Source organism: Podarcis tiliguerta, assembly GCF_965153285.1.
Source record: "Podarcis tiliguerta genome assembly, chromosome: 13".
NCBI classification, from domain to species: domain Eukaryota; kingdom Metazoa; phylum Chordata; class Lepidosauria; order Squamata; family Lacertidae; genus Podarcis; species Podarcis tiliguerta.
Genome location: NC_139546.1, coordinates 4,129,062 through 4,149,093, shown reverse-complemented (window position 1 = coordinate 4,149,093; position 20,032 = coordinate 4,129,062). Strand labels below are relative to the sequence as shown.

The following is a 20,032-nucleotide window of genomic DNA, read 5'->3' as shown; positions in this document are numbered from 1 at the left end:
CCAAGATGGAGCATGGCTTAATTCTGGCATCTCGCATGCCAGTAGGGTTCATATTTCCTGAAATAAGCAGGACCCAAGCAACCCATGGTGGTTGTTGTTGTTTTCTTTAAAAAGTACAAACCAGCACCTGGATCCCAAATCACACCGGCTTCTGCACCTCTTAGCAGGTAGGCTGCTGCATTCTGCGATGACATTTCTACACTATTTTCAAAGGCAGCCCCAGGCGGAATGCATTGCAGTAGTCTAGTATAAAAGTCACCAAACCATTGAACCATAAGCCTCAGAAAACGAGTGAAATGGCCCCATAATCCTGGAGATGGCATTGGTATTTGCCATAATGTCCAATTATCTGCACCACTTTTATATCTCCAGATGACATATGGCTAGGCACATGACAGAAGATAAAATTCTGTTTATGTGATCCTCATAGATGCCTCCCCTCAAAATCAGGGAGCAACGATCACATGGATTGGGCATAAGCACATTGGGGTACAGTCCCCTATTCAAACATTATGTACAATGGGTGGATTTTTAAGGCAAAGCCAGATATAAACAACTGCACTGGGGTGGAGCCTCACAACTCTCTGGGCAGGGATTGAATCGTGTCTATTTAATTTTTAGTATTAATTGCTCTCTCTTTCATTCCCCCCACCCCACCCCAATATAATAGTCTTGTGTTAAATTGGTTTATAAAAAAATCAGGCAATGCAAAGCACACTGGAAATTGTACCAATCTACTTATTTTATGGAAATCACAACTGGGAAAGCCTGCAGTCCACCCCCCCCCCCAAGCAGGAAGACCAGGCCCTTTTTACACTGGGGTTTGGCGCTGTGGTCTAAACCACTGAGCCTAGGGCTTGCAGATCAGAAGGTTGGCGGTTCAAATCCCCGCGACGAGGTGAGCTCCCATTGCTCAGCCCCAGCTCCTGCCCACCTAGCAGTTCGAAAGCACGTCAAAGTGCAAATAGATAAATAGGTACCGCTCCGGCGGGAAGGTAAACGGTGTTTCCATGCGCTGCTCTGGTTAGCCAGAAGCGGCTTAGTCATGCTGGCCACATGACCCGGAAGCTGTACACTGGCTCCCTCGGCCAGTAAAGCGAGATGAGCCCCGCAACCTCAGAGTCATCCGCAACTGGACCTAACAGTCAGGGGGTACCTTTACCTTTACCCTCTTTTAGTAGGGCATGGCTCAATTATTTCTAAAAACTCAGCCCTCAACTACTGGATGACAAGGAGTGACACTGCTTTTTGAAAACTACCGCAGCTAACTTGAGAACGTTTTTTAATAAACAGAGACTGAACTGGATGAAGTTTACCTGATTGTTGGAAAGGCAAAACCCAGCAGTACTTACGACTCAGAGCTTTTCAAAACAGGATTTGCACTATCTGTCTCAAGTACAGGCTGGTGGCAGCAGTCAAACAAATCATGATCCAAGGCACTGGCCTGAGACGGACCCTTATGTGCCAGGCCCTCCTGCCCCCAGCCCCACTCCGCCCTGCCTCAGATGCTCTGGGTGGGTAGCACAATACCTGGGCTTTCAATTTGGAGTCGCTCAGTTGCTCTGTGCTCTGGCCATGCGTGCTTCCCAGGCATTGCACACTGCGTAACTTGATAGCAGGCACAAATGTCCACAGCAGTGCTACTAAGGAAGAGAGACAGCAGTGGGTGTGGCGCTGCCTAATTTTGTGCTGGGGGGGGGGGGAGAGAACATATGATCAGGCGTCCCTCTCTTAATAGGGTAATGTAATGCCTCATGATTTGGGACTACCACCGTTTTGCACCAACGGAAACAGCAGAAGGCATGCTTTCTTTGCTCCCCCGGCAATAAAATAAGAATAAAACAAAACCTTGCAGGGGCCAGCTGCCTCTTCTGTGGAGCATGGTAGGGATGGCTGGTGTGAGAGAGAAATGATGAGGAATGATTTATAAACAGTAAACAGCTGTCATGGACTGGCTGGATGCTGAGGGGTGGTGAGAGGCATGTGCCAGGGAACGCTGAAAGGAATCCCCAAGGGAAGAAGAAGACTCAGAGCCCAGCGATTGGTGGTGGGACGACAATGAGTGGTCAGAGGGACAGCAGACAGGGAGGAGGTGGCATAAGCCATGGGTAGGCAAACTAAGGCCCGGGGGTCGGGTCCGGCCCAATCGCCTTCTAAATCCACCCTGCATGTTTTTACATAAGTAGAATGTGTCCTTTTATTTAAAATGCATCTCCGGGTTATTTGTGGGGCCTGCCTGGTGTTTTTACATGAGTAGAATGTGCGCTTTTATTTAAAATGCATCTCTCGGTTATTTGTGGGGCATAGAAATTTGTTAATTTCCCCCCAAAAAATATAGTCTGGCCCCCCAAAAGGTCTGAGGGACAGTGGACCAGCCCCCTGCTGAAAAAGTTTGCTGACCCCTGTCATAAGCTGAAGATGCAACAGGGTTTAGTGAGCTGGAAGAGGCTGGAGCAGAGAACAGTCCAGAAGCAGAGGCAGAAGCAGAGGCGGGGGGGGGGGGGAGAGGTGATGAGATATGCTGAAGAAGCCAGGGGGTCTCTCCCTCCTACTGTGACCAGCTCCCCACCCCTGGTCTCTCAGAACCTGCAGAGGTATGGAGGGCAGAGCAGAGCTGGACAAGGTGCCAGTGTCTCCAACTGCTTGGGAAGGGTCCTGGGGAGGAGGAGACTTAGAGAGCTGTGGAAAAGTGGGGACCTTCAACTGCCTCATTGGGGCAAAGTCTACTGGGAATAGCTGTTGTGCTCATGAGGCCTGAGCTGTTTTGTTTCTTTGAATAAACAGTTAACTTCACGGACACCTTGTAAGTTATTGCTGGCCTGCTCCCAACACCAGCCCTGACAATAGCATCTCCTTTTGCAAATAAAACAAGAGAGCCAAGCAGTCAACAAACCAGAAATAAACAATATTGTCTTTAAAGGGGGTGGGAATCCCTTTGAATAGAAGAGCTATTGTGCTGGATCCATCCAGAGATCCATCTTGTCCAGCCAGGTGCTTCAGGAAATGCACAAGCACAGTCTGAGGCCAATAACCCTTTTTCGGTTGCTTGTCTCCCCTCCTTCAGCATATCCAGGGGTAGACAACCTCTGAACCAGGAGGATGAAACATGTCTATCAAATGATATTTAGCCAATTGGTATTTTAAAGTTCTCTAAGCCAGTGGCCAAAACCATATGATGTGTTGTGTGGAAAAGTCAGTTATCTCCTGCTGCGCTTCAATTCCACGGAGGGATCTCAAGTTCTAGTTTTACAGCAATGATGAAAACCTTTGAGTACCAGGCAAACAAAGCAGCGCTTGTTAAAAATATCTAAACTACAACTTGTAATTTCTTATCTACTTTCTCAGATCTGTACCATGCAATTCTCTATATGTTTACTCAGAATTAAGTCCCACTATGTTTGCCGATCAAGGGCCAGAGGTTCGAATCCCCGCGACGGGGTGAGCTCCCGTTGCTCGGTCCCTGTTCCTGCCAACCTAGCAGTTCAGAATCACGTCAAAGTGCAAGTAGATAAATAGGTACCGCTCCAGAGGGAAGGTAAACGGCGTTTCCGTGCGCTGCTCTGGTTAGCCAGAAGCGGCTTAGTCATGCTGGCCACATGACCCGGGAGCTGTATGCCGGCTCCCTCAGCCAGTAAAGCTAGATGAGCCCCGCAACCCCAGAGTCTCCGCAATTGGACTTAATGGTCAGGGGTCCCTTTTCCTTTACCTTTTATGTGCAGTGTGTGAGGCTTGCTCCCTAGGAAGCATGTTTGGAAGGTTCCGTGATTTAATTCAGATAGCTTTAAGAGTATAAACACCATGATCACAAAGGCAGCACAGCACAATCAACAGAAGGGAAAAAATAAAATTTTTGCCTATGTTTTGGTTCAGGACGTTAGACCATCAAGGGGCTGCACTAAGGACAGTCCACTGATAATTGTTTGTCCAAGGGCCACAAAAACCCTGCAAAACTATCCAACAGCTGTTTTTTAAAAAAGTAATAACAGCAAACATGTGCATTTATAAACAGCAATTTTTACCTTACATATATTGTACATTGCCAAGACCCATAACTGAGTCCAAGCATGGTGTTTTCTAAAAAAAACAACCCAGTAATAATAAGGAATTGGTCCCATAATGCATGTCTAGCCTTCTGGAGCTGAAAAGGTTGCTGAATGTCCAACTCACTCAGTTCTTCTGGGGTAGGAAGAAGAAGGTGCCTTCTTTGAAACACAGCAATCTCGTCGTGTCACCAGAGCCCAGCAAAATCAGAGGTGGCATTATCAAGAGGCTCCAGAATCAGGTTAACAGAAAGAAAGTCAGAGTATCGTATGTGGTATGCAGTCCATGTGGATTTCTGCAATAATCATCTTTTTTAAAGATTGTATTCAGGAACAGGCATACTGTACAACATTTTTAGTCCAATTTGAATGCATGTTTTTCCCACACACACAAAATCCGTGAAATTGCTTTGGATTAGAACTCAGTTTGTTCCTATAAAAAACAATGTAAATGCAAATGAACTTAAAAGAGCCCAACTTTTGATCCTCTCAAAATATCAGAATCCATGAAAACCTATTTCAACAAGAATACAGTGATACCTCGGGTTAAGTACTTAATTCGTTCCGGAGGTCCGTTCTTAACCTGAAACTATTCTTAACCTGAAGCACCACTTTAGCTAATGGGGCCTCCTGCTGCCGCCGTGCCACTAGAGCACGATTTCTGTTCTCATCCTGAAGCAAAGTTCTTAAACCGAGGTAATATTTCTGGGTTAGCAGAGTTTGTAACCTGAAGCGTATGTAACCCGAGGTACCACTGTAGTTCCTCTCAGATGAGGAACTCAGAAGTGGTATGTACATGAAGCAGAATCAATGGAAGTATTCCAGAAGTTACAATGCACTATTTTAGAAGGCAGATACAAGACACATAAAAGCTTTATGCAAAATGAAAATCTGCCACATTAAGGAGAAATGTTCTACCCCATCCATCTCCATGATTTTCCTTTATTAGATATTCCTTGAATATCATCATGGAAATATGTCTATGCAGTTTTGGCATGTAGAAACAATGCAAGCTTCCTAATGCAAAGAATTGTATAAACAGAAAGAAGGAAGTGATCTGTACCCAAGGGAGCGTTATCATGAATCAGACTTAATGAAAATATAGATTAGCTGTCCATTATTTAGGATATATGGAAATCTAAGCCTTACTGTTAACTGCACTTATATTCCTTGTCATTGTTGTTAAAGAGAGTGTTCTTTTTGTAATTGTTTATACTGAACTGTGTACATTTTATTCATAAGTTTCTGAAGATTGTGGTGCTTTGGAGCTTTAATATAGAATTGTACGAAAAATATTAAGCATTTACAGAATAAAGCCCAGTTGTAATATTGCAAATTCCCGCATGGTGGGATTCCAAAACGCCTTTTGTGTAATCAGTTGTAAGCATTAGAATGACATGGATCCGAAGCAGCAATATACTATATGTTATCTGAGGGAAAATTGTAGTTGGTGAGAAGTAAATATTTTTGATATTTGTTTTTTTAAGAAAGCTTTTTTAGTCTGTTCTACTGCTTTTAAGATTTGTATTTAAGATGGGTCTAGAAACTGCACTTTCTAAGAGCATGTTTTCCATCTACTAAAGCACCTAGTTGTTGCATCTCACAAGTAAAGTGAGCCAGTTTTATTCAATGAAAAAATGTTGGTAAACATATATTCAGATGATGCCCCAATGAGACCTTGCACAAGGGAATGATATTCTTGTATGTCACAGAAGACGACTGTGTAAGTCAAAACGTGTTTGCTGCAATCATAAACTTCAGAACACATCTGATATCACCTTCCGGATAAAACTGATCTGTGCAATTATACACATTCAATGTATCTTATTTGTGTGAAGCTCTATACCGTTTGTTAACATTATTGTTTATAATTTTATCTCTCATTGAAGTTTTTTTAGCCTTCTATATTGTGTTTACTGAGTACCTTGACTTTGGTTTTTTTTGCACTGATAAATGCAAGTGGTGAGCGAATAAATCATTTACCTGAACAGGAAGTCAGGAAAACAGCAGTTAATAAAACCAATAAATACTGTAAAACAGCAAGATTGATTTAGAACAAAGTGAGCACAAACAATACATGATTAAAGGTTAACTCCTCTATGTAACTGGCAGTAGCAAGTCACACATTCTAAACATCTGATAAAGATGGCAAGATTCCAAATGGCTGAGTCTCTGACTCGTTTTAAAATAAAGACTGGCTTCAAATTTCAGTTGCAGCACACCACACAATGCTTTACAACAGCCTTCAGCAATCTAGAGCAGCTTTGGACTACAATTCCCATCAGCCTCAGCCAGCATAGCCTGCTGGGAGGGACTGGTGTTCTGTTTTGGACTACAATACCCATCTGTAGGGCACCAGATTTACAAGAGGGAGGCATTTATCTGCACTAATGCATGATGTAAAGGTTTTCAATATACCAGGCAAGACATCTTACACAGCCAGCAAATGATAATACTATTAATGATTTAGCTAGAAACATAAGTTTGCATTCCACTTCTGTGGAAAAGTGCAGAATGAAAGGACCCTGAATCTTGCTTATATGTCTTATAAGCAAGTGCTATTGTATGTAGAGTAATCCTGCTTAATTTTATTTTGGTCTAGCTCTTGCCTCTTTGAAAGACCAATATTCTCAAAGACATAGTAATAATTTGTGTATCAAAATACTACCATTTAAATGCAAGATACATGCCAGTAAAAAAAATCCAAAAGGTCTCCCCCTTTCATCCACTGTCTAGATTTAGTAGTAAAAAGAAGCAAATTCCCACCAGTATCTGATGTTAAAATTAGAAATTCAATACTGGCTCAATTAGGACTGAGGGGGGAGTGAAGAGACGAGACCACACCACAGATCACAAGTTCCCTGTGAAAATCTGTGGCGCCTCTTAGTATTCCCACAAGAGAGGGTGGCCTATGCACCTGTTACAGTTTTAAATACACTAAGAAGTATACCTTTTGATTGATTTCTTTAAAAGTGAATTTTGACTACATAGCTAAGTGTCTGGAAGCCATCTTCAAAATTCTTTTTACTAATCAGCAGTCGCATGATATTCTCAAAAGAGGTCTGGGACTAAGAGTGCTTCCACACAGGAGCACTATCTTGTTCAAATTTTTTCGTGTGCACAATTGGCATTTGAGTATCTACACATCCTTGTTTCTTCAGTCACAACATGGACAGCTGTATTGCTGCCTACCATACGCAGCAGTGGTGGAGCCTGACAAAAATGAATCAGCTGCAAGTTTCTGTCCCTCCCTTCAACTCCTCCTCCTCTGAACACTTTCCCCCCATTCTGGTCCTGCATGCAGCTATTTCAGTACCTGTGCATGCACGCCTATAAAAAATTAACGTTTGCTTTTGTGCTGTTGCACAGTAGCTGCTATCAGCATCGGTTATCCTGTTTCACAGGGGGCAAAATGGAGGCTTGTACTCGCGAGAGAGGCAATTCCATTTGTGTTGTCTACATTTTAAAGACTGTGATATGCCCAAGACTTGCACAAGAGTGATAAAAAGTGCTGGTGAACTTCAATACTACCGCTGACAGCAGAAATATATATAAATTGATATTCTGTGGAACGGAAAAATCCAGATTAAGTCAAGAAAATCTATGGGTTGGCATTTTGTTTATGTCCCCCCTCCCCCCCCCAATGGTGGCAGACGCAGGTAAAGCTGGCGCAATCAGCTGGCAATGATTGACATCACTTTCTCCATCTTTGGAATTTGCTAAATTCTTTGTCGCAGCATTTCATTGTGGCAAGGAGTTCCGAAGCTCAGCTTTCCCAAAGCTAAGTACAGAGATTTGCTCTGGAGTCACTAGGTTTGTCCACATAACAACTTGATCTGAAAAACCACTGTTTTCCAATTTGAAATCGGCAGCTCACATTCGTGCACATTTGAAGTTGAATGCTTCGGTTCGAATTTGGACTTCCGTGTCCACACCTGTGGGTGGCGACTTATCCAATCAACCAATAATGCCCTGCCTGCTCATTTGTTAATTCCACCCTCCACACACTTTCCTGTCCTATACACGCTATACTTCTAGCTGAACTTGGAGGAAGTCTGAAAACGTTTCTGTCACTCGTGTCTCTGCAGTACTCAGCCAATCCTAATCCAAAAATATAGCTATGGCAAAGAGGTCCCTCCCGTGTGTTGCTGGGCAGAAGACACGTGACTGACAGGGGGCTTCTACTCCATCTGTTGTTATGAGGGCTGGCCAGGGTTCTCAATACCGTAATGGGCTAAGACAGCCTGAGAATGCTCAGATCATAGTTGTCAACTTTCAGGTTTGAAAATAAGGGATCAGCAGCCTCGAAAGTAAGGGATCAGCAGCCTCATCTGTCCAAGGGACAGTCTACGGGGTATCTAACAATCCGGGATAGCAGCAGGAAGCAGCAGGAAACAGCACTGGAATATGGGAATTTCCCGCAAAAAAGGGGAAGGTTGACAGCTATGGCTCAGATCTCTTTTCTTCACAAGTCGTGCCTCAAAGCAAATTCTTCATAGCTGGCCAGGAGAAGGGTGCGGTCGCTAATTTGAATAGCTCCAGCTTTGTTAATAACAACAATGGTAAACAAAATGTGCATCAATATTTTATTTTGCTTAATAATCTACATTAATTTTGTGAATAGAGGAGGAGTCTTGGGAAGAGAAATGGTGGATGGCATCTGTGTGGGTGAAGCATCCCCAATGGTGAAACAGGTGTACTCAGTGCATGCTCATGCCATTTATTTCTGAGGCTTATAGTTCCTAATTGTGCCTTCCTGGACCAAGCCTATGGGAGGAGGTTGCAGGTTGTGAGGAGTTGGTGGTGTGAACAGTTAAACCCCTGAGGCTGCATCACACTTTGGGTAGAATATTGCCTGACATTTTCCTTATTGGTAAGCCAATTGGCAAGAGCCTCCTTGTATTTTTAAAAATAAACACACCAGAGAATCAGGAGACTGAATTGAAAAATCCTCCTCTGTGGTATCATTTCAATCAAAGGGGTAGCCAGTGAGCCAGGGCTCATAGCTGAAATAAAAGCAATTGTCAAACTAGCTTTAAAAGCTAGCAAAGTAGATTACCAGGAATGATGCATCTGATGAAGCAGACTTAGGCCATAACAGATGTTCTTATTTTAAGGTACTGTTACTTTGCTAAAATTGCACTATAATATACTTTACAGGGCTGTTGTGGGGATAAAAACACTTTGAGAAACATTAAGTGCTTTTACAATAGTAGGATGATGCAGAGGATGATTCAGGTGAGAACTCAATGGGCAAAACCTTCATGTATTTTGGGATCAAAAATTGTAAACTGCCTGCACAGCCCACCCAAGCAAGCTACTCTTAACAGACAGCCACACACAGGATTTGCCAAGGACCTACATGTAAAGTCCAGAGTTTGTAAGCCAGAATGTCTTGGTTGTCTCACAAAGATTCTTTTTTCTTTGATTTTTGGGTTAAGCTTTCTTATGATTCCAATCCTTACCCCTCCCCCAATTAAAAACTGGGAGCGGGCTTGTTTTTATTACTCCTCATTCATTGGTATAATGTTCACATCCACTCCACCATTCCTTCAAGGAGTTCAAGGCGGCATTCATTAGTTCCTTTTCCCCAATGTTACCCTCATAACCACCCTGTGAGGTAGGATAGGCCAAGAGACAAGGGCTGGCCCAAGTGAGTTTCATGGCTGCTTTTAACCTTGGTCTCCCGGGTCCTAGTCTATTTAATATCCCTCCACCTCACTCCATATTCTGTAAAAAAGGTGTACAAGTTAATAAGCCAGAAAAGGGGAATAATCTTTCCCCACTGGTCTGAAAATTTATGGCGTCCCTTGCTAACACTCCTGTGTGACACATTTAAGATTAACCCATTAACTCCACTCCTGTACAGGGAGTAATCCCCATGGAATTCAGGGGAGCCTATTTCTGGGTACCATTTCTTTGGTATTTGGTATTTCTTTGCACACTAGCAATTGTGAAGCAGCGACCCCTTCTGAATCAAGGGAATGCACTTAAATTCTAAGAATGAACAAAACTGCAAGATTTAAGTGCCCACTGTTTCTTTGCAAAGGTGGAGAGATTCAGAATAGGTGAGGGCCACACAACTTTCCTCCCAGTTAACTAGTCTGAACAAGCACCAACTTGATGAATATCCACTTTATGTTTCTCTTCTGAATATATGAGATTTGACAGGAATTGGATCTATGGCTTCTTTACCACATATCCACCTCACAAACCCTTACCCAAACCACATTTTCCCCTTCTGACTTTTCCTATAATGCTGCAAACCAAACTGTGGGAACCTCTGAACTTGAGCCTTTAAGGCCCACAGATATGCAAACAATGTATTCTCACCCAATTATTTAGAGCATGGGCAGGCAAACTAAGGCCGGATCCAGCCCAGTCGCCTTCTAAATTGGGCCCGCGGATGGTCTGGAAATCAGCGTGTTTTTACATGAGTAGAATGTGTGCTTTTATTTAAAATGCATCTCTGGGTTATTTGTGGGGCATAGGAATTCGTTCATCCCCCCCCAAAAAAAATATAGTCCGGCCCCCCACAAGGTCTGAGGGACAGTGCTCCCTGCTGGAAAAGTTTGCTGACCCCTGATCTAGAGCCTTGGTTTGATCGCAAAACCCAATCAAGGTACATAAGTCGCCAAATCCAGCCACTTTCTTCTAGCACCAGAGGGAGGAAATCCAAAAAACACCTCCCCTGCTCCTTGCACATAAAAACACCCTAATGATTAATTAAAATCATTAACCAATTGCTGCCCCTTTCATGTCATGCAGAACCAGCTGTCTGAGGCAAGAACCTCACCCTGCCAAATGGTATAGCCAGCTCTGCTATTATCCCAACTCGCTCGCCCAGTTTCGTGTGAAAACAACCCAGTTTTCCAAATCCACTCCTATACATTTATTGCGCCGTATAAAATACCTTTAGGAGTCTTAATGGTGTTGAGCAGCTAATTGCTCACATCCCACCGTAGACTTTCTCCTCTCTTTGCAATTGCAGCCCCCCTTCGGCCACAACGGGGTACCCCCTTGCCGAGGAATCCCCAGAATGCCCCCCCAGGCTGCTCCCCCCCCCTCCGTTGCGATGGCACAGAGGATGCTCCTCGAGAATCCAACTGTTGCCGCCTCGCTCCCATTTCCGCGGAGCCGCCGTTTCCAGCGCGGCTTTCCCTCGGGAGCAGCCGCCCGCCCCGCCTCCTCGGGCAGCCTCCACCCCCCTTGCCGAGCGGCCTCTTCTCCCCTCCGGCCGGAGCCTCCTCTTGGCAAGCCGCCGCGCCCCGGAGCCTGCCCTTTCGCGGCTCGTCTTTCACACCCGGCCGCCCTGCCAGGCTCGGCTCCTCCCCGCGCTCCGGGCAGCTGAATGGGGGAAGCGAGCGAGCGAGCGGACGGGGCGGGCGCCGCCGAATCCCCCGACGACGCTCTCGGGGTCCGCGGCGCCTCGCTCGCTCGGTGGCCGCCTCGGGCGCGCAAAGCAGCAGCAGCTGGGAGAAGCCGGCGCTAAATCTTGGCCGGCGCTCAACCTTCCGCGCGGCGCGCAGCCGACGGAGCAGCAGGCGCAAGTGGCAGCTGCTCCGCCGCCCCCCGACCCAACAGTCCCGCTCGCGGCTCCTTACCCGCTGGGGGGCTTGCAGTTCCCCGGCTGCAGCGCCGCCGCCGCCGCCGTCTCCATGGGGGGCGCCTCCTCCTCCTCCTCCGCTGCCTTCGGGACGGAGCTGGGTGGGAAGCCGGTTGTGGGCTCCAGGGAGGGGGTTACAAATGAAAGACAAGGGCCCGGGACTCCGCCGAGCCGATTTCGTGGCGTCCGCGCTGCCCTCCCTGCTCACATGGTGCCCTCCGTCTCCAGCAAGGCGCCTAAAGGGGAGGCGGAGAAAGGGAAGGAGGAAAGTTCAGGCTGGCGGCCGCCGGGCACCCCAGCAGCGAGCTTCGGCGGGCAGCCCGCGAAAGCCCGTCCAGGGACCCGCAGCGCCCGCCCGCCCGCCCGCTCTGGTCCCTTAAGGCACCTTAAGCCTTTGACAACGCCTCCGCTGTCCAGGCGGGCGGGGGCGGAGAGCCATGCAATATGCATGCGTCTGCCCAACAGGTATTTTCTTTCCCGGGCCGAGCACGCACCGGCTCGGCCTTCAACCACAAGGTGGAAGGAGCTGGAGCACAAGCGCAACTCGCTCGCGAAGGTGCAACAGAAGCGCGCGCGGCGAATGGTTAGCCCGGGAAACCCAGCCATAAGCGGAGAGCGCGAGGGGGGCAATGCCTTCTGACAGCCGCTCGGGGCTCCCTGCAGACGGGCCTGGCGCCTCGTCCGCTCGGGGAGGGAGGCTTACCTTCTCCACCAGCGCGCCCCGAGCCCGACTGGTCAGCGGAGCAGGCGCCTGGCTGGGACCCCGGGATTTCCAAAAGGAGGTTGGAGCCGCAGGAAACTAAGCTGCGCGACGCCGGCCAGCGCCATTGCTGCCAAGCTGCTTACCTCGCGGCTCCCCGCCGCACCTCCTCCTGCCGCCGGACAGAGCCGCCGTCTCCGCCGCGCCGCGATGCCCGCCCGCCCGCCGGCCCAGCCTGGAAGTTCAGGCGAGCGGCGGGGGGAGGCGCGAGCGGCGCGTTTCCATGTGACTGCGCGGGACAAATACAAACAGCGGCGGCCCGAGGAATCTCCCGAGCCCGAGGCAGCAAGTGGCGCGCCCGCAGGAGGCAGCAGCAGCAGCCCGCCCCCGGCCGGGACGCGCCCACGAGCAGAAGGCGCCCAAGCAAACCGGGGAGAGGACACGCTTGGCTTGCATAATCCAGACTCGAAAGGGAGCATTACTCGCCCTGGAGAGTACAAAGGCAATTAGTATAGGTTGCGCCTGACGGTGTGGTCTTAAATTAAGTCAGGCAGGCAGCAGATCTGGGTGTTTCCTTCTGACAGACACTAAGGCTGCATAACTGCGTAGCGTTGGAAATTGGCAAGGGTCTTTTTTTGACCTTGGGCTTTTGCGCATAGCAGTTTGCAGTTGTGCAGGATAAGGCCATCTAAAGCAGCAGCTGTTATCCGTAAAGCCGGGCATGTCGTCAAAACTAGTGTTCCCTGGTGTGTTTCCTCTGGCTGGCTGCCTCCCAGGCTAGAAACTGGTAGTTAATATACTGATATACAGAGGATATAATATATTGGCATCCAGAGTTATCGTACTACCTTCTGTTTTGCCTATTTCATTCATAGGTAAGTTAAACATGGTAAAGGAGAGTGGCATAGTCCTGGGGAAAGAAAGATTGACACTGGGATCTGCTACCCTAGTGGATTCTGTTGCCTGAGACAGTCCCCTCACCTTGCCTCAGGGATGGGCTGGCCCTGGGTTTGCCCCAATAGGAAGTGACCTGAAAAGCTCTCTGTGTATGCGGAGAAAACGCTTGAGAAATGCATTCCTGGCACAAAACAAGTTACAACCATTCCAGCAAAATGCACTTCAGGCGGACATGAGGATGATGGGTGTACAGCACCTACACAAGGCACCTACGTCTAGCACTGAATGCCCATTATCACACAGGGTGTGCATGCCCTAAGGCTGCAATCCTTAAGTGCACTTACTTGGAAGCAAGTAGTATTGGACTAAATAGGACTTACTTCTGCGTAGACATGGGTGGAAAATGGAAGCTTATTTACCATATTTATTGATTTTCTGATATAACAAAACTAAAAAAAAATCCAGATCAACTGGTCAACCCACAGGAAATCTAATTATATTAAGATAGGTTTTGTTCAAATATAACATTTACACAAACACAATGTAGGTTCAATTCTGAGTGCTAGTTTTGTCCTTCTACAGTTTGAGGCCAGATTGTGAACCTATCTAGACATTAAAGATCTGCTTGGCTGTTTTTCTAGACTCTGTCCTTAAGATCAATTTGGTTAGCAGGCATGAGAGACAGTTTAGAAGTAGTGCTCAGGTTGTGGAAATCCTTCACTACCGAGCTGTTTTTGGGCCCATAATCACAAGCCTTTCAATAGGCTTTAAAACTGTGTTTCAGATAGCTTCCTCTTAAAGTATTATGTTACACTTACTGGTTTAAATTGTGGAGCACATGAAATTTTGTTTGTTTATTTATTTGCTTCCAGGGCAGTTCACAGTATCCACACTAAAATAACAATAAAACCAGTAATAGGACAATGATAACATCCATTAAAATGCTATACAATGCGGTAACTGTATTTCTGCAGCTAGGTTTTTACAAACTACACAGATGACAAACCTACTGGTAGCAAAGATAAATAAAACAGGAATAAAAGGAGAATTTCTGGATGCTGAGATCCAAGCTTGGGACAAGTACTCTTTGGCTCAGCACCTTGTACGTCTATTTCCAGTATTCCCTACTTTTAAAATGTTTCGATCTAAGCCCTGATGTCTCTTACATAGTTTCATTTAATCACACTGCGTCCTGCACCTTCAAACAGAATTCTTACACGGGTAACTCCCCATTTGCACATGCTCTATTTGTGCAAGACCGCACACACTCGTGGTGCCGAGATCCCGGAAGCAGATCCTGTAAACAGAGAACACTCCAGAGAGTCCTCTTGGCTCATGAGGACACCCTCCCCAGCCAGAGGGGCAGCAGGGCTTTTTCAGCTGAAACGTCAGCTGTTAGGTGGGGAGGCTGAGCAGCTTCACAAAGCCCTGCTGTCCCTCCGGCTCACAAGGAGACTCTCCCTGGAGCCTGAAGAGCTCCTCTTTGAGCTTCGGGGTGCGTCTCTTTGTGAGCCACTAGGACTCTAGGGTGCTCCCCCATTATATGTGATTTCGCATATGCGCACAGAGCCCCAGAACAGAACCCCCACATAAATGGGGAATCTCCTGTACATGCATATTTTTCTCATTGCTTTTCTGCATTTGAGGGGAGTGTATATTCTAGACAGAATGAGCATTGTTTCTCATCTAACAAATTTTTGCAGGCAAATCATTTCCCTCAATGCAAATGTTATGTTAAAACGAGGCAGCATTTTATGCCAGGCAAACAAAACAGAATTCTTCACCTTCGCTCCAGCTGTCTTTCAATACCTCAATTGCACATTCATTTGTTTTCATTTGAACCTATGCTAGGTAGATATGACCATAGGGCAGAGGAGGGCAGAAGGTAGATTGGTATCTCTTAGTATGTGTCTGGGTTATTTTGAAGCACATTCCCAAGGATTTCTGGACTGTCAACTGTTTAAGAATAGCAGCAACAAAATGGCACCCCACAGGTTTAGCTCCTTGGGCATCTGCCAAGACACACACTGCAACAGGGCTCTCTGTCCCTGCTCCTCTTCCTCCTTGATGTGCCCTTTTCTGCTGTGCAGTGGTGAATACTGGGCCTACAGTGAACCAGTAATGGAATGTGTAGTAATGACCGGAGACGGGGGAACTGAAAAACCTGGATGCAGCAGTGCCTCAGTGCCTCTTACGAGATACTACCAGGGCATTTCCCAAAACTTAGAATAACAGCTCAGATTACTAATTATTTTCATGGAACAGATGGAAATAGCTTACTCCCCCTGACAGAGAAAATTCTGTTGTATTGGTGCTAAAACTGAGTCGCACACTCAAATACTTTTGTTGCTGCTACTGTACAACAGAACACAAGACTAGTCTTAGTTTATAAAATGCTATACATTCCTTATCTCTGTCACTTCAGATGAATGACAGCTCACAGAACGGACAAGTCATTTACCACCTGTCTAAGTAATGGGTAGGGACGCGGGTGGCGCTGTGGGTAAAACCTCAGTGCCTAGGACTTGCTGATCATAAGGTTGGCTGTTCAAATCCCCACGGTGGGGTGAGCTCCCGTCGTTCGGTCCCAGCTCCTGCCCACCTAGCAGTTCGAAAGCACCCCTAAGTGCAAGTAGATAAATAGGTACCGCTTTATAGCGGGAAGGTAAACGGCGTTTCCGTGTGCTGCGCTGGTGCTGGCTCGCCAGCTGCTGCTTCGTCACGCTGGACACGGAAGTGTCTTCGGATGGTGCCGGCTCACGGCCTCTTGAGCGAGATGAGCGCGCAACCCTAGAGTCGGACACGACTGGTCCGTACGGGCAGGGGTACCTTTACCTTTAAGTAATGGGTGCTTTGTATGCAACTTAATCCCATTCTGAGTGAGCATGCTCAGGCAATTTTGCGTTTGCAAGTGTACATTTTCTATGATGTCAAATAATCTATGATACAAACTTTTATCACATATCACCAAGGGTTTACACTTGGAGCAATGAAATGCCATGAGTAGAAATGGGTTATAATAGAGTTAAACACTGTCTCCAGTTATTATGGGCTGGAGTTAAGACTTGTTAGCTTGCTCTTATAATTACTTTGATTTTTCTATCCGTTAACCTGCTAATAAACAGTCTTTTGTTCCGGGCCTACAAAGTGAGTAATCCTGCATTATACTAAGTAAGAACTTAATACTATGGCAATGCCATTATGGTATCTAATTTCATTATGATAAGATTCAGTCCTGGAGTACTGCTATGGCTGACAGCTTTTAAGCATGAAGATGGAAATTCTGAAAGTTCGTGATAACAAAGGCACATTCCTCTTCCTGTTTGGCCCTGGTGTCATACTACTTGGAACGTGTAGATATGTATATGTGATTGCAAAACAGGTACAACTATTTATGGGTGTGCCTCTGAGAGCCAGAACATGTAAAATAGTAATAACAACAATAAACGTGACACTAATATTTCCTAAGCAACATACTAAACCTTAGACTCTCATCTCAGGCTGCCATTTAGGATTTTAACCAGGTGAGGAATATGATTCTCAGCTTGTTTTTAAAGTCTAGGTAGGCTTAACCCTATGTCTCCCTTGGCTCAGAGCAGGGGAGTTGGGGGCAGACATACATAGGCTGCTGGTATTCCCTCTCTAGCCATGCTCGGTGGGGCTTACGGGGAAAGGCATCTGTCAGGGGAGCAAGGACAATGCCCCCCAATCTTATTTATATGTCCACTTTAAGATAAGGGTAACTGTGACTATACCTTTTAGTGCACTTCCCATATCTATTTTAAGAGGTTAGTCCCGTGTTACATATAAAGGTAAAGGGACCCCTGACCATTAGGTCCAGTCACGACTGACTCTGGGGTTGTGGTGCTCATCTCGCTTTATTGACCGAGGGAGCCGGCGTACAGCTTCTGGGTCATGTGGCCAGCATGACTAAGCAGCTTCTGGCAAACCAGAGCAGAGCACGGAAACACCATTTACCTTCCCGCCGGAGCGGTACCTATTTATCTACTTGCACTTTAACGTGCTTTCGAACTGCTAGGTGGGCAGGAGCTGGGACTGAGCAATGGGAGCTCACCTCGTTGTGGGGATTTGAACCGCCGACCTTTTGATCGGCAGGTCCTAGGCTTTGTAGTTTAACCCACAGCACCACCCGCGTCCCTGTGTTACATATAGTTCTTTAATAAAACTCTCTTGAACAACTCATCTGACCTGCTTATCGTTAAACAGGTATCATTACCATCCAGTCTGTTCCCTGTGTCCCACTAGACTTCCCCAGCTCCTTCCCTCATTCTGGGACTTTTTATGCAAATCCCTGTCCGTCATCCTGCATTCTGCCTAAGGCACAGCAGATAGCTCCTTCCCTCTCACCAGAGACTGAGAATGCCGGGGACAAGCAGAAGAAGACGCCTTCACCCCGGTATGGCTCCCCTTTATCACACACACAGCCCAACAGGACAATGACAATAATCCACCAACAGCATACAAATCAATATGGCTAACCTGATCCAAAACACCCACCCACCTCACTCACACACGAAAACAAAGATCACCACAGCCAATCACAAGCAAACAATCACACCCTAGGCCAACCCCAACCTCTCTCACCACCAAAGGAACACAAGTGAACAACACAAACAACGCTGACCCCAAACTCTACGTACATTAAACATAATAGAAACACCGCCACCCGACCCCACCCCCACCCATCTTCCCTCTCTCCACCCCCCTTTCTTTTTTCTTCTTCTTCCCCTAATGCCTCAACAAATGAAACGGATTTGTAAAAATGTTACATGGAAAAACAACAATGAGGCATTACACTTACTTCTGTAAAACAAGAAAACCCTTATTAAAAAAAAGAAAATAAAAAAAGAAAAAAGAATGCCCCACCTTTCTTCTCCCGCAAGTCCAAAAGTGGGCCAACCCTTAAAGGACCAGGCGCCAGCAAAAGATTAGAATGTTAACTGAAGCTTGCATATACAAAAATAATCACATTTCATTTACTTGTTTGTTTAGAACTATCCAGTTTTTCTACCAAAATTCTCAAGGCAGCTTACCACATTATCAACTGCCATGAGAACCACATAATCAAAACAAAACACAAACTAGCCCCGAAGGAGCTGGCATCTGATGTTCTTTCCTACAGGAATAGCCCTGTATGCCAACCCTATCATCATTAGGGAGCGTTGCCTCATGGGTGAGAGAAAAAAGGATGTGAAGCACTCACATATTCCATAGTACTTTCCCACAACGTATTTCACCTCTGGTACTGAAGTGCCAGATTCAATGTAGTAATTTAGAATGAATACTTTACTAACAAGCAGACACCCATATAGGTGCATTATCCATCAGCTGAACTTAACCATCTCTATCTGAGCAAGGTAACTTTCTATTCTTCTTAAAGTCACAGCAACATATCAGCATGGGCGTGTGTGCAAAGGGGGTGTTGCAAGATAGGAGAGAAGGGAAGGTGTGGAAATGGGGGGTGATCTGTGTGCAAAGGAGAGTCGAGGAAAGGGGGAGAGTGGAGCAGAAATGGGGTGAAGGTGAAAATGAGGGTGCTAAAAGGGCTGCAAAACAGAGGGAGCAGAAGGCATGGGAATGGGAGTGAAAATGAAAGCAGGGGCACGAATGGAACCACAGCATACTTGAGATTGAAACATAAATATTGTAAAACTAAGTTTTAAACAGGAGTTTTAAAACTACTATAGAAAATGTTCATTTTTTTATTTCAGTCTAGTTAGTGATGCTATATATATCCTTTGGAATCAAGGGAACAGATGCACTCCTCCTTTAAAAACATGTTCATGGGCCGGCTGTCTTTAATCAGCCTGGTTGAGTTTTTCTCCTAACACTAGAAGTCAGGCACACCCAATGAAGCTGAATTTATAGGCCATTTAGGCTAAACTAGTTGAAGCGTAGGAGATCCATGACTAGCTCTTTCATGACAGATTTCTTTAAAAAAATGCTAAACATAGCCAGGGGCATAGCATGGGTTGGTGGTGCCCAGGGAGGAGATGAACAGTCTCATCCTCTACTAACTGAGCTATCTCTCAACCTATCCACCCTTGCTCCACACCAGCTTCAGATTAACTCTCCCTCCCCACTGCTACAGCCCCAATCTAAATCAGCCCCCACATCTGCTTTTAACCAAAGAAGAATAGTTCAGATGATCAAGCCATGGATCTTCCAACATTTACTTTAGCAAGATCATAGAACTGTAGCGTTGAAAGGGGGTAATCTAATCCAACCCCCTGCAGTGCAGGAATCTGAAGTAGATCCTATCTGACAGGTGGCCATCCAACCTCTGCTTAAAAACCTCCAAGGAACTGGAGGTTTAAGTCCAGTTCATAAATCAATAAAATTTAAAGCTTTTCCTGGACTGAACCACTTTGGTTGGACTGCTGGAAGGCGAATAGTGTTTGAATGTTCTCCTATAGAAAAATTAACTGCATGTAGACCATTAGCATACCATGGAGGAAGTTTTACCAAAGCCATCTCCTTAATGTGTTCCTTTTATATGTACAGTAAGTGTGTGTGTGTGTGTGTGTGTGTGTGTGTGTGTGACAGAGAACCTGAAGGACCCAACAAAACACAAATGTACACCTGTGGCCTTAAAGTTTCCTCATTTGACTGTATTGACAATGATCCCATGGCTCTCATGGTTACTCATATTTTTCAAATGCTGAGCACCAGGCATGTGAATGTACAGTCACACCTATATATCAGCCCAAATCTCCAGCAAGTAAAGCCAAGGTTTACACAGAACTATGCTGATTTATACAAGTTGAT

The 20,032-nt window shown here is 46.0% G+C and overlaps 2 protein-coding genes and 1 long non-coding RNA gene across 24 annotated transcripts in view; 1 reads left to right on the top strand and 2 right to left on the bottom strand.

The window, feature by feature from the left end:
• Positions 1-12,737, bottom strand: part of COBL (cordon-bleu WH2 repeat protein) — a 104,011-nt gene extending 91,274 nt beyond the window's left edge. For 3 of the 22 annotated variants that reach the window (XM_083407460.1, XM_083407438.1, XM_083407454.1), the window contains exons 1-2: positions 12,350-12,534; positions 11,645-11,882 (exon numbers count right to left, since the gene is read on the bottom strand). In XM_083407460.1, coding sequence (XP_083263586.1) covers positions 11,645-11,700 — 56 coding nt within the window. In that variant the 5' untranslated portion in view covers positions 11,701-11,882; positions 12,350-12,534. Of the gene's footprint in view, positions 1-1,352; positions 1,480-1,530; positions 1,654-10,953; positions 11,215-11,644; positions 11,883-12,349 lie in introns of those variants that run through there. The other 19 variants (XM_083407463.1, XM_083407455.1, XM_083407436.1 and 16 more) reach the window with 15 other exon arrangements.
• Positions 1-20,032, bottom strand: part of GALNT1 (polypeptide N-acetylgalactosaminyltransferase 1) — a 538,911-nt gene that overhangs the window by 478,354 nt on the left and 40,525 nt on the right. The gene's annotated exons all lie outside the window — the stretch shown is intronic.
• The window catches only part of LOC310661719, a 157,193-nt gene that overhangs the window by 116,255 nt on the left and 20,906 nt on the right, over positions 1-20,032 (top strand). The window lies entirely within an intron of this gene.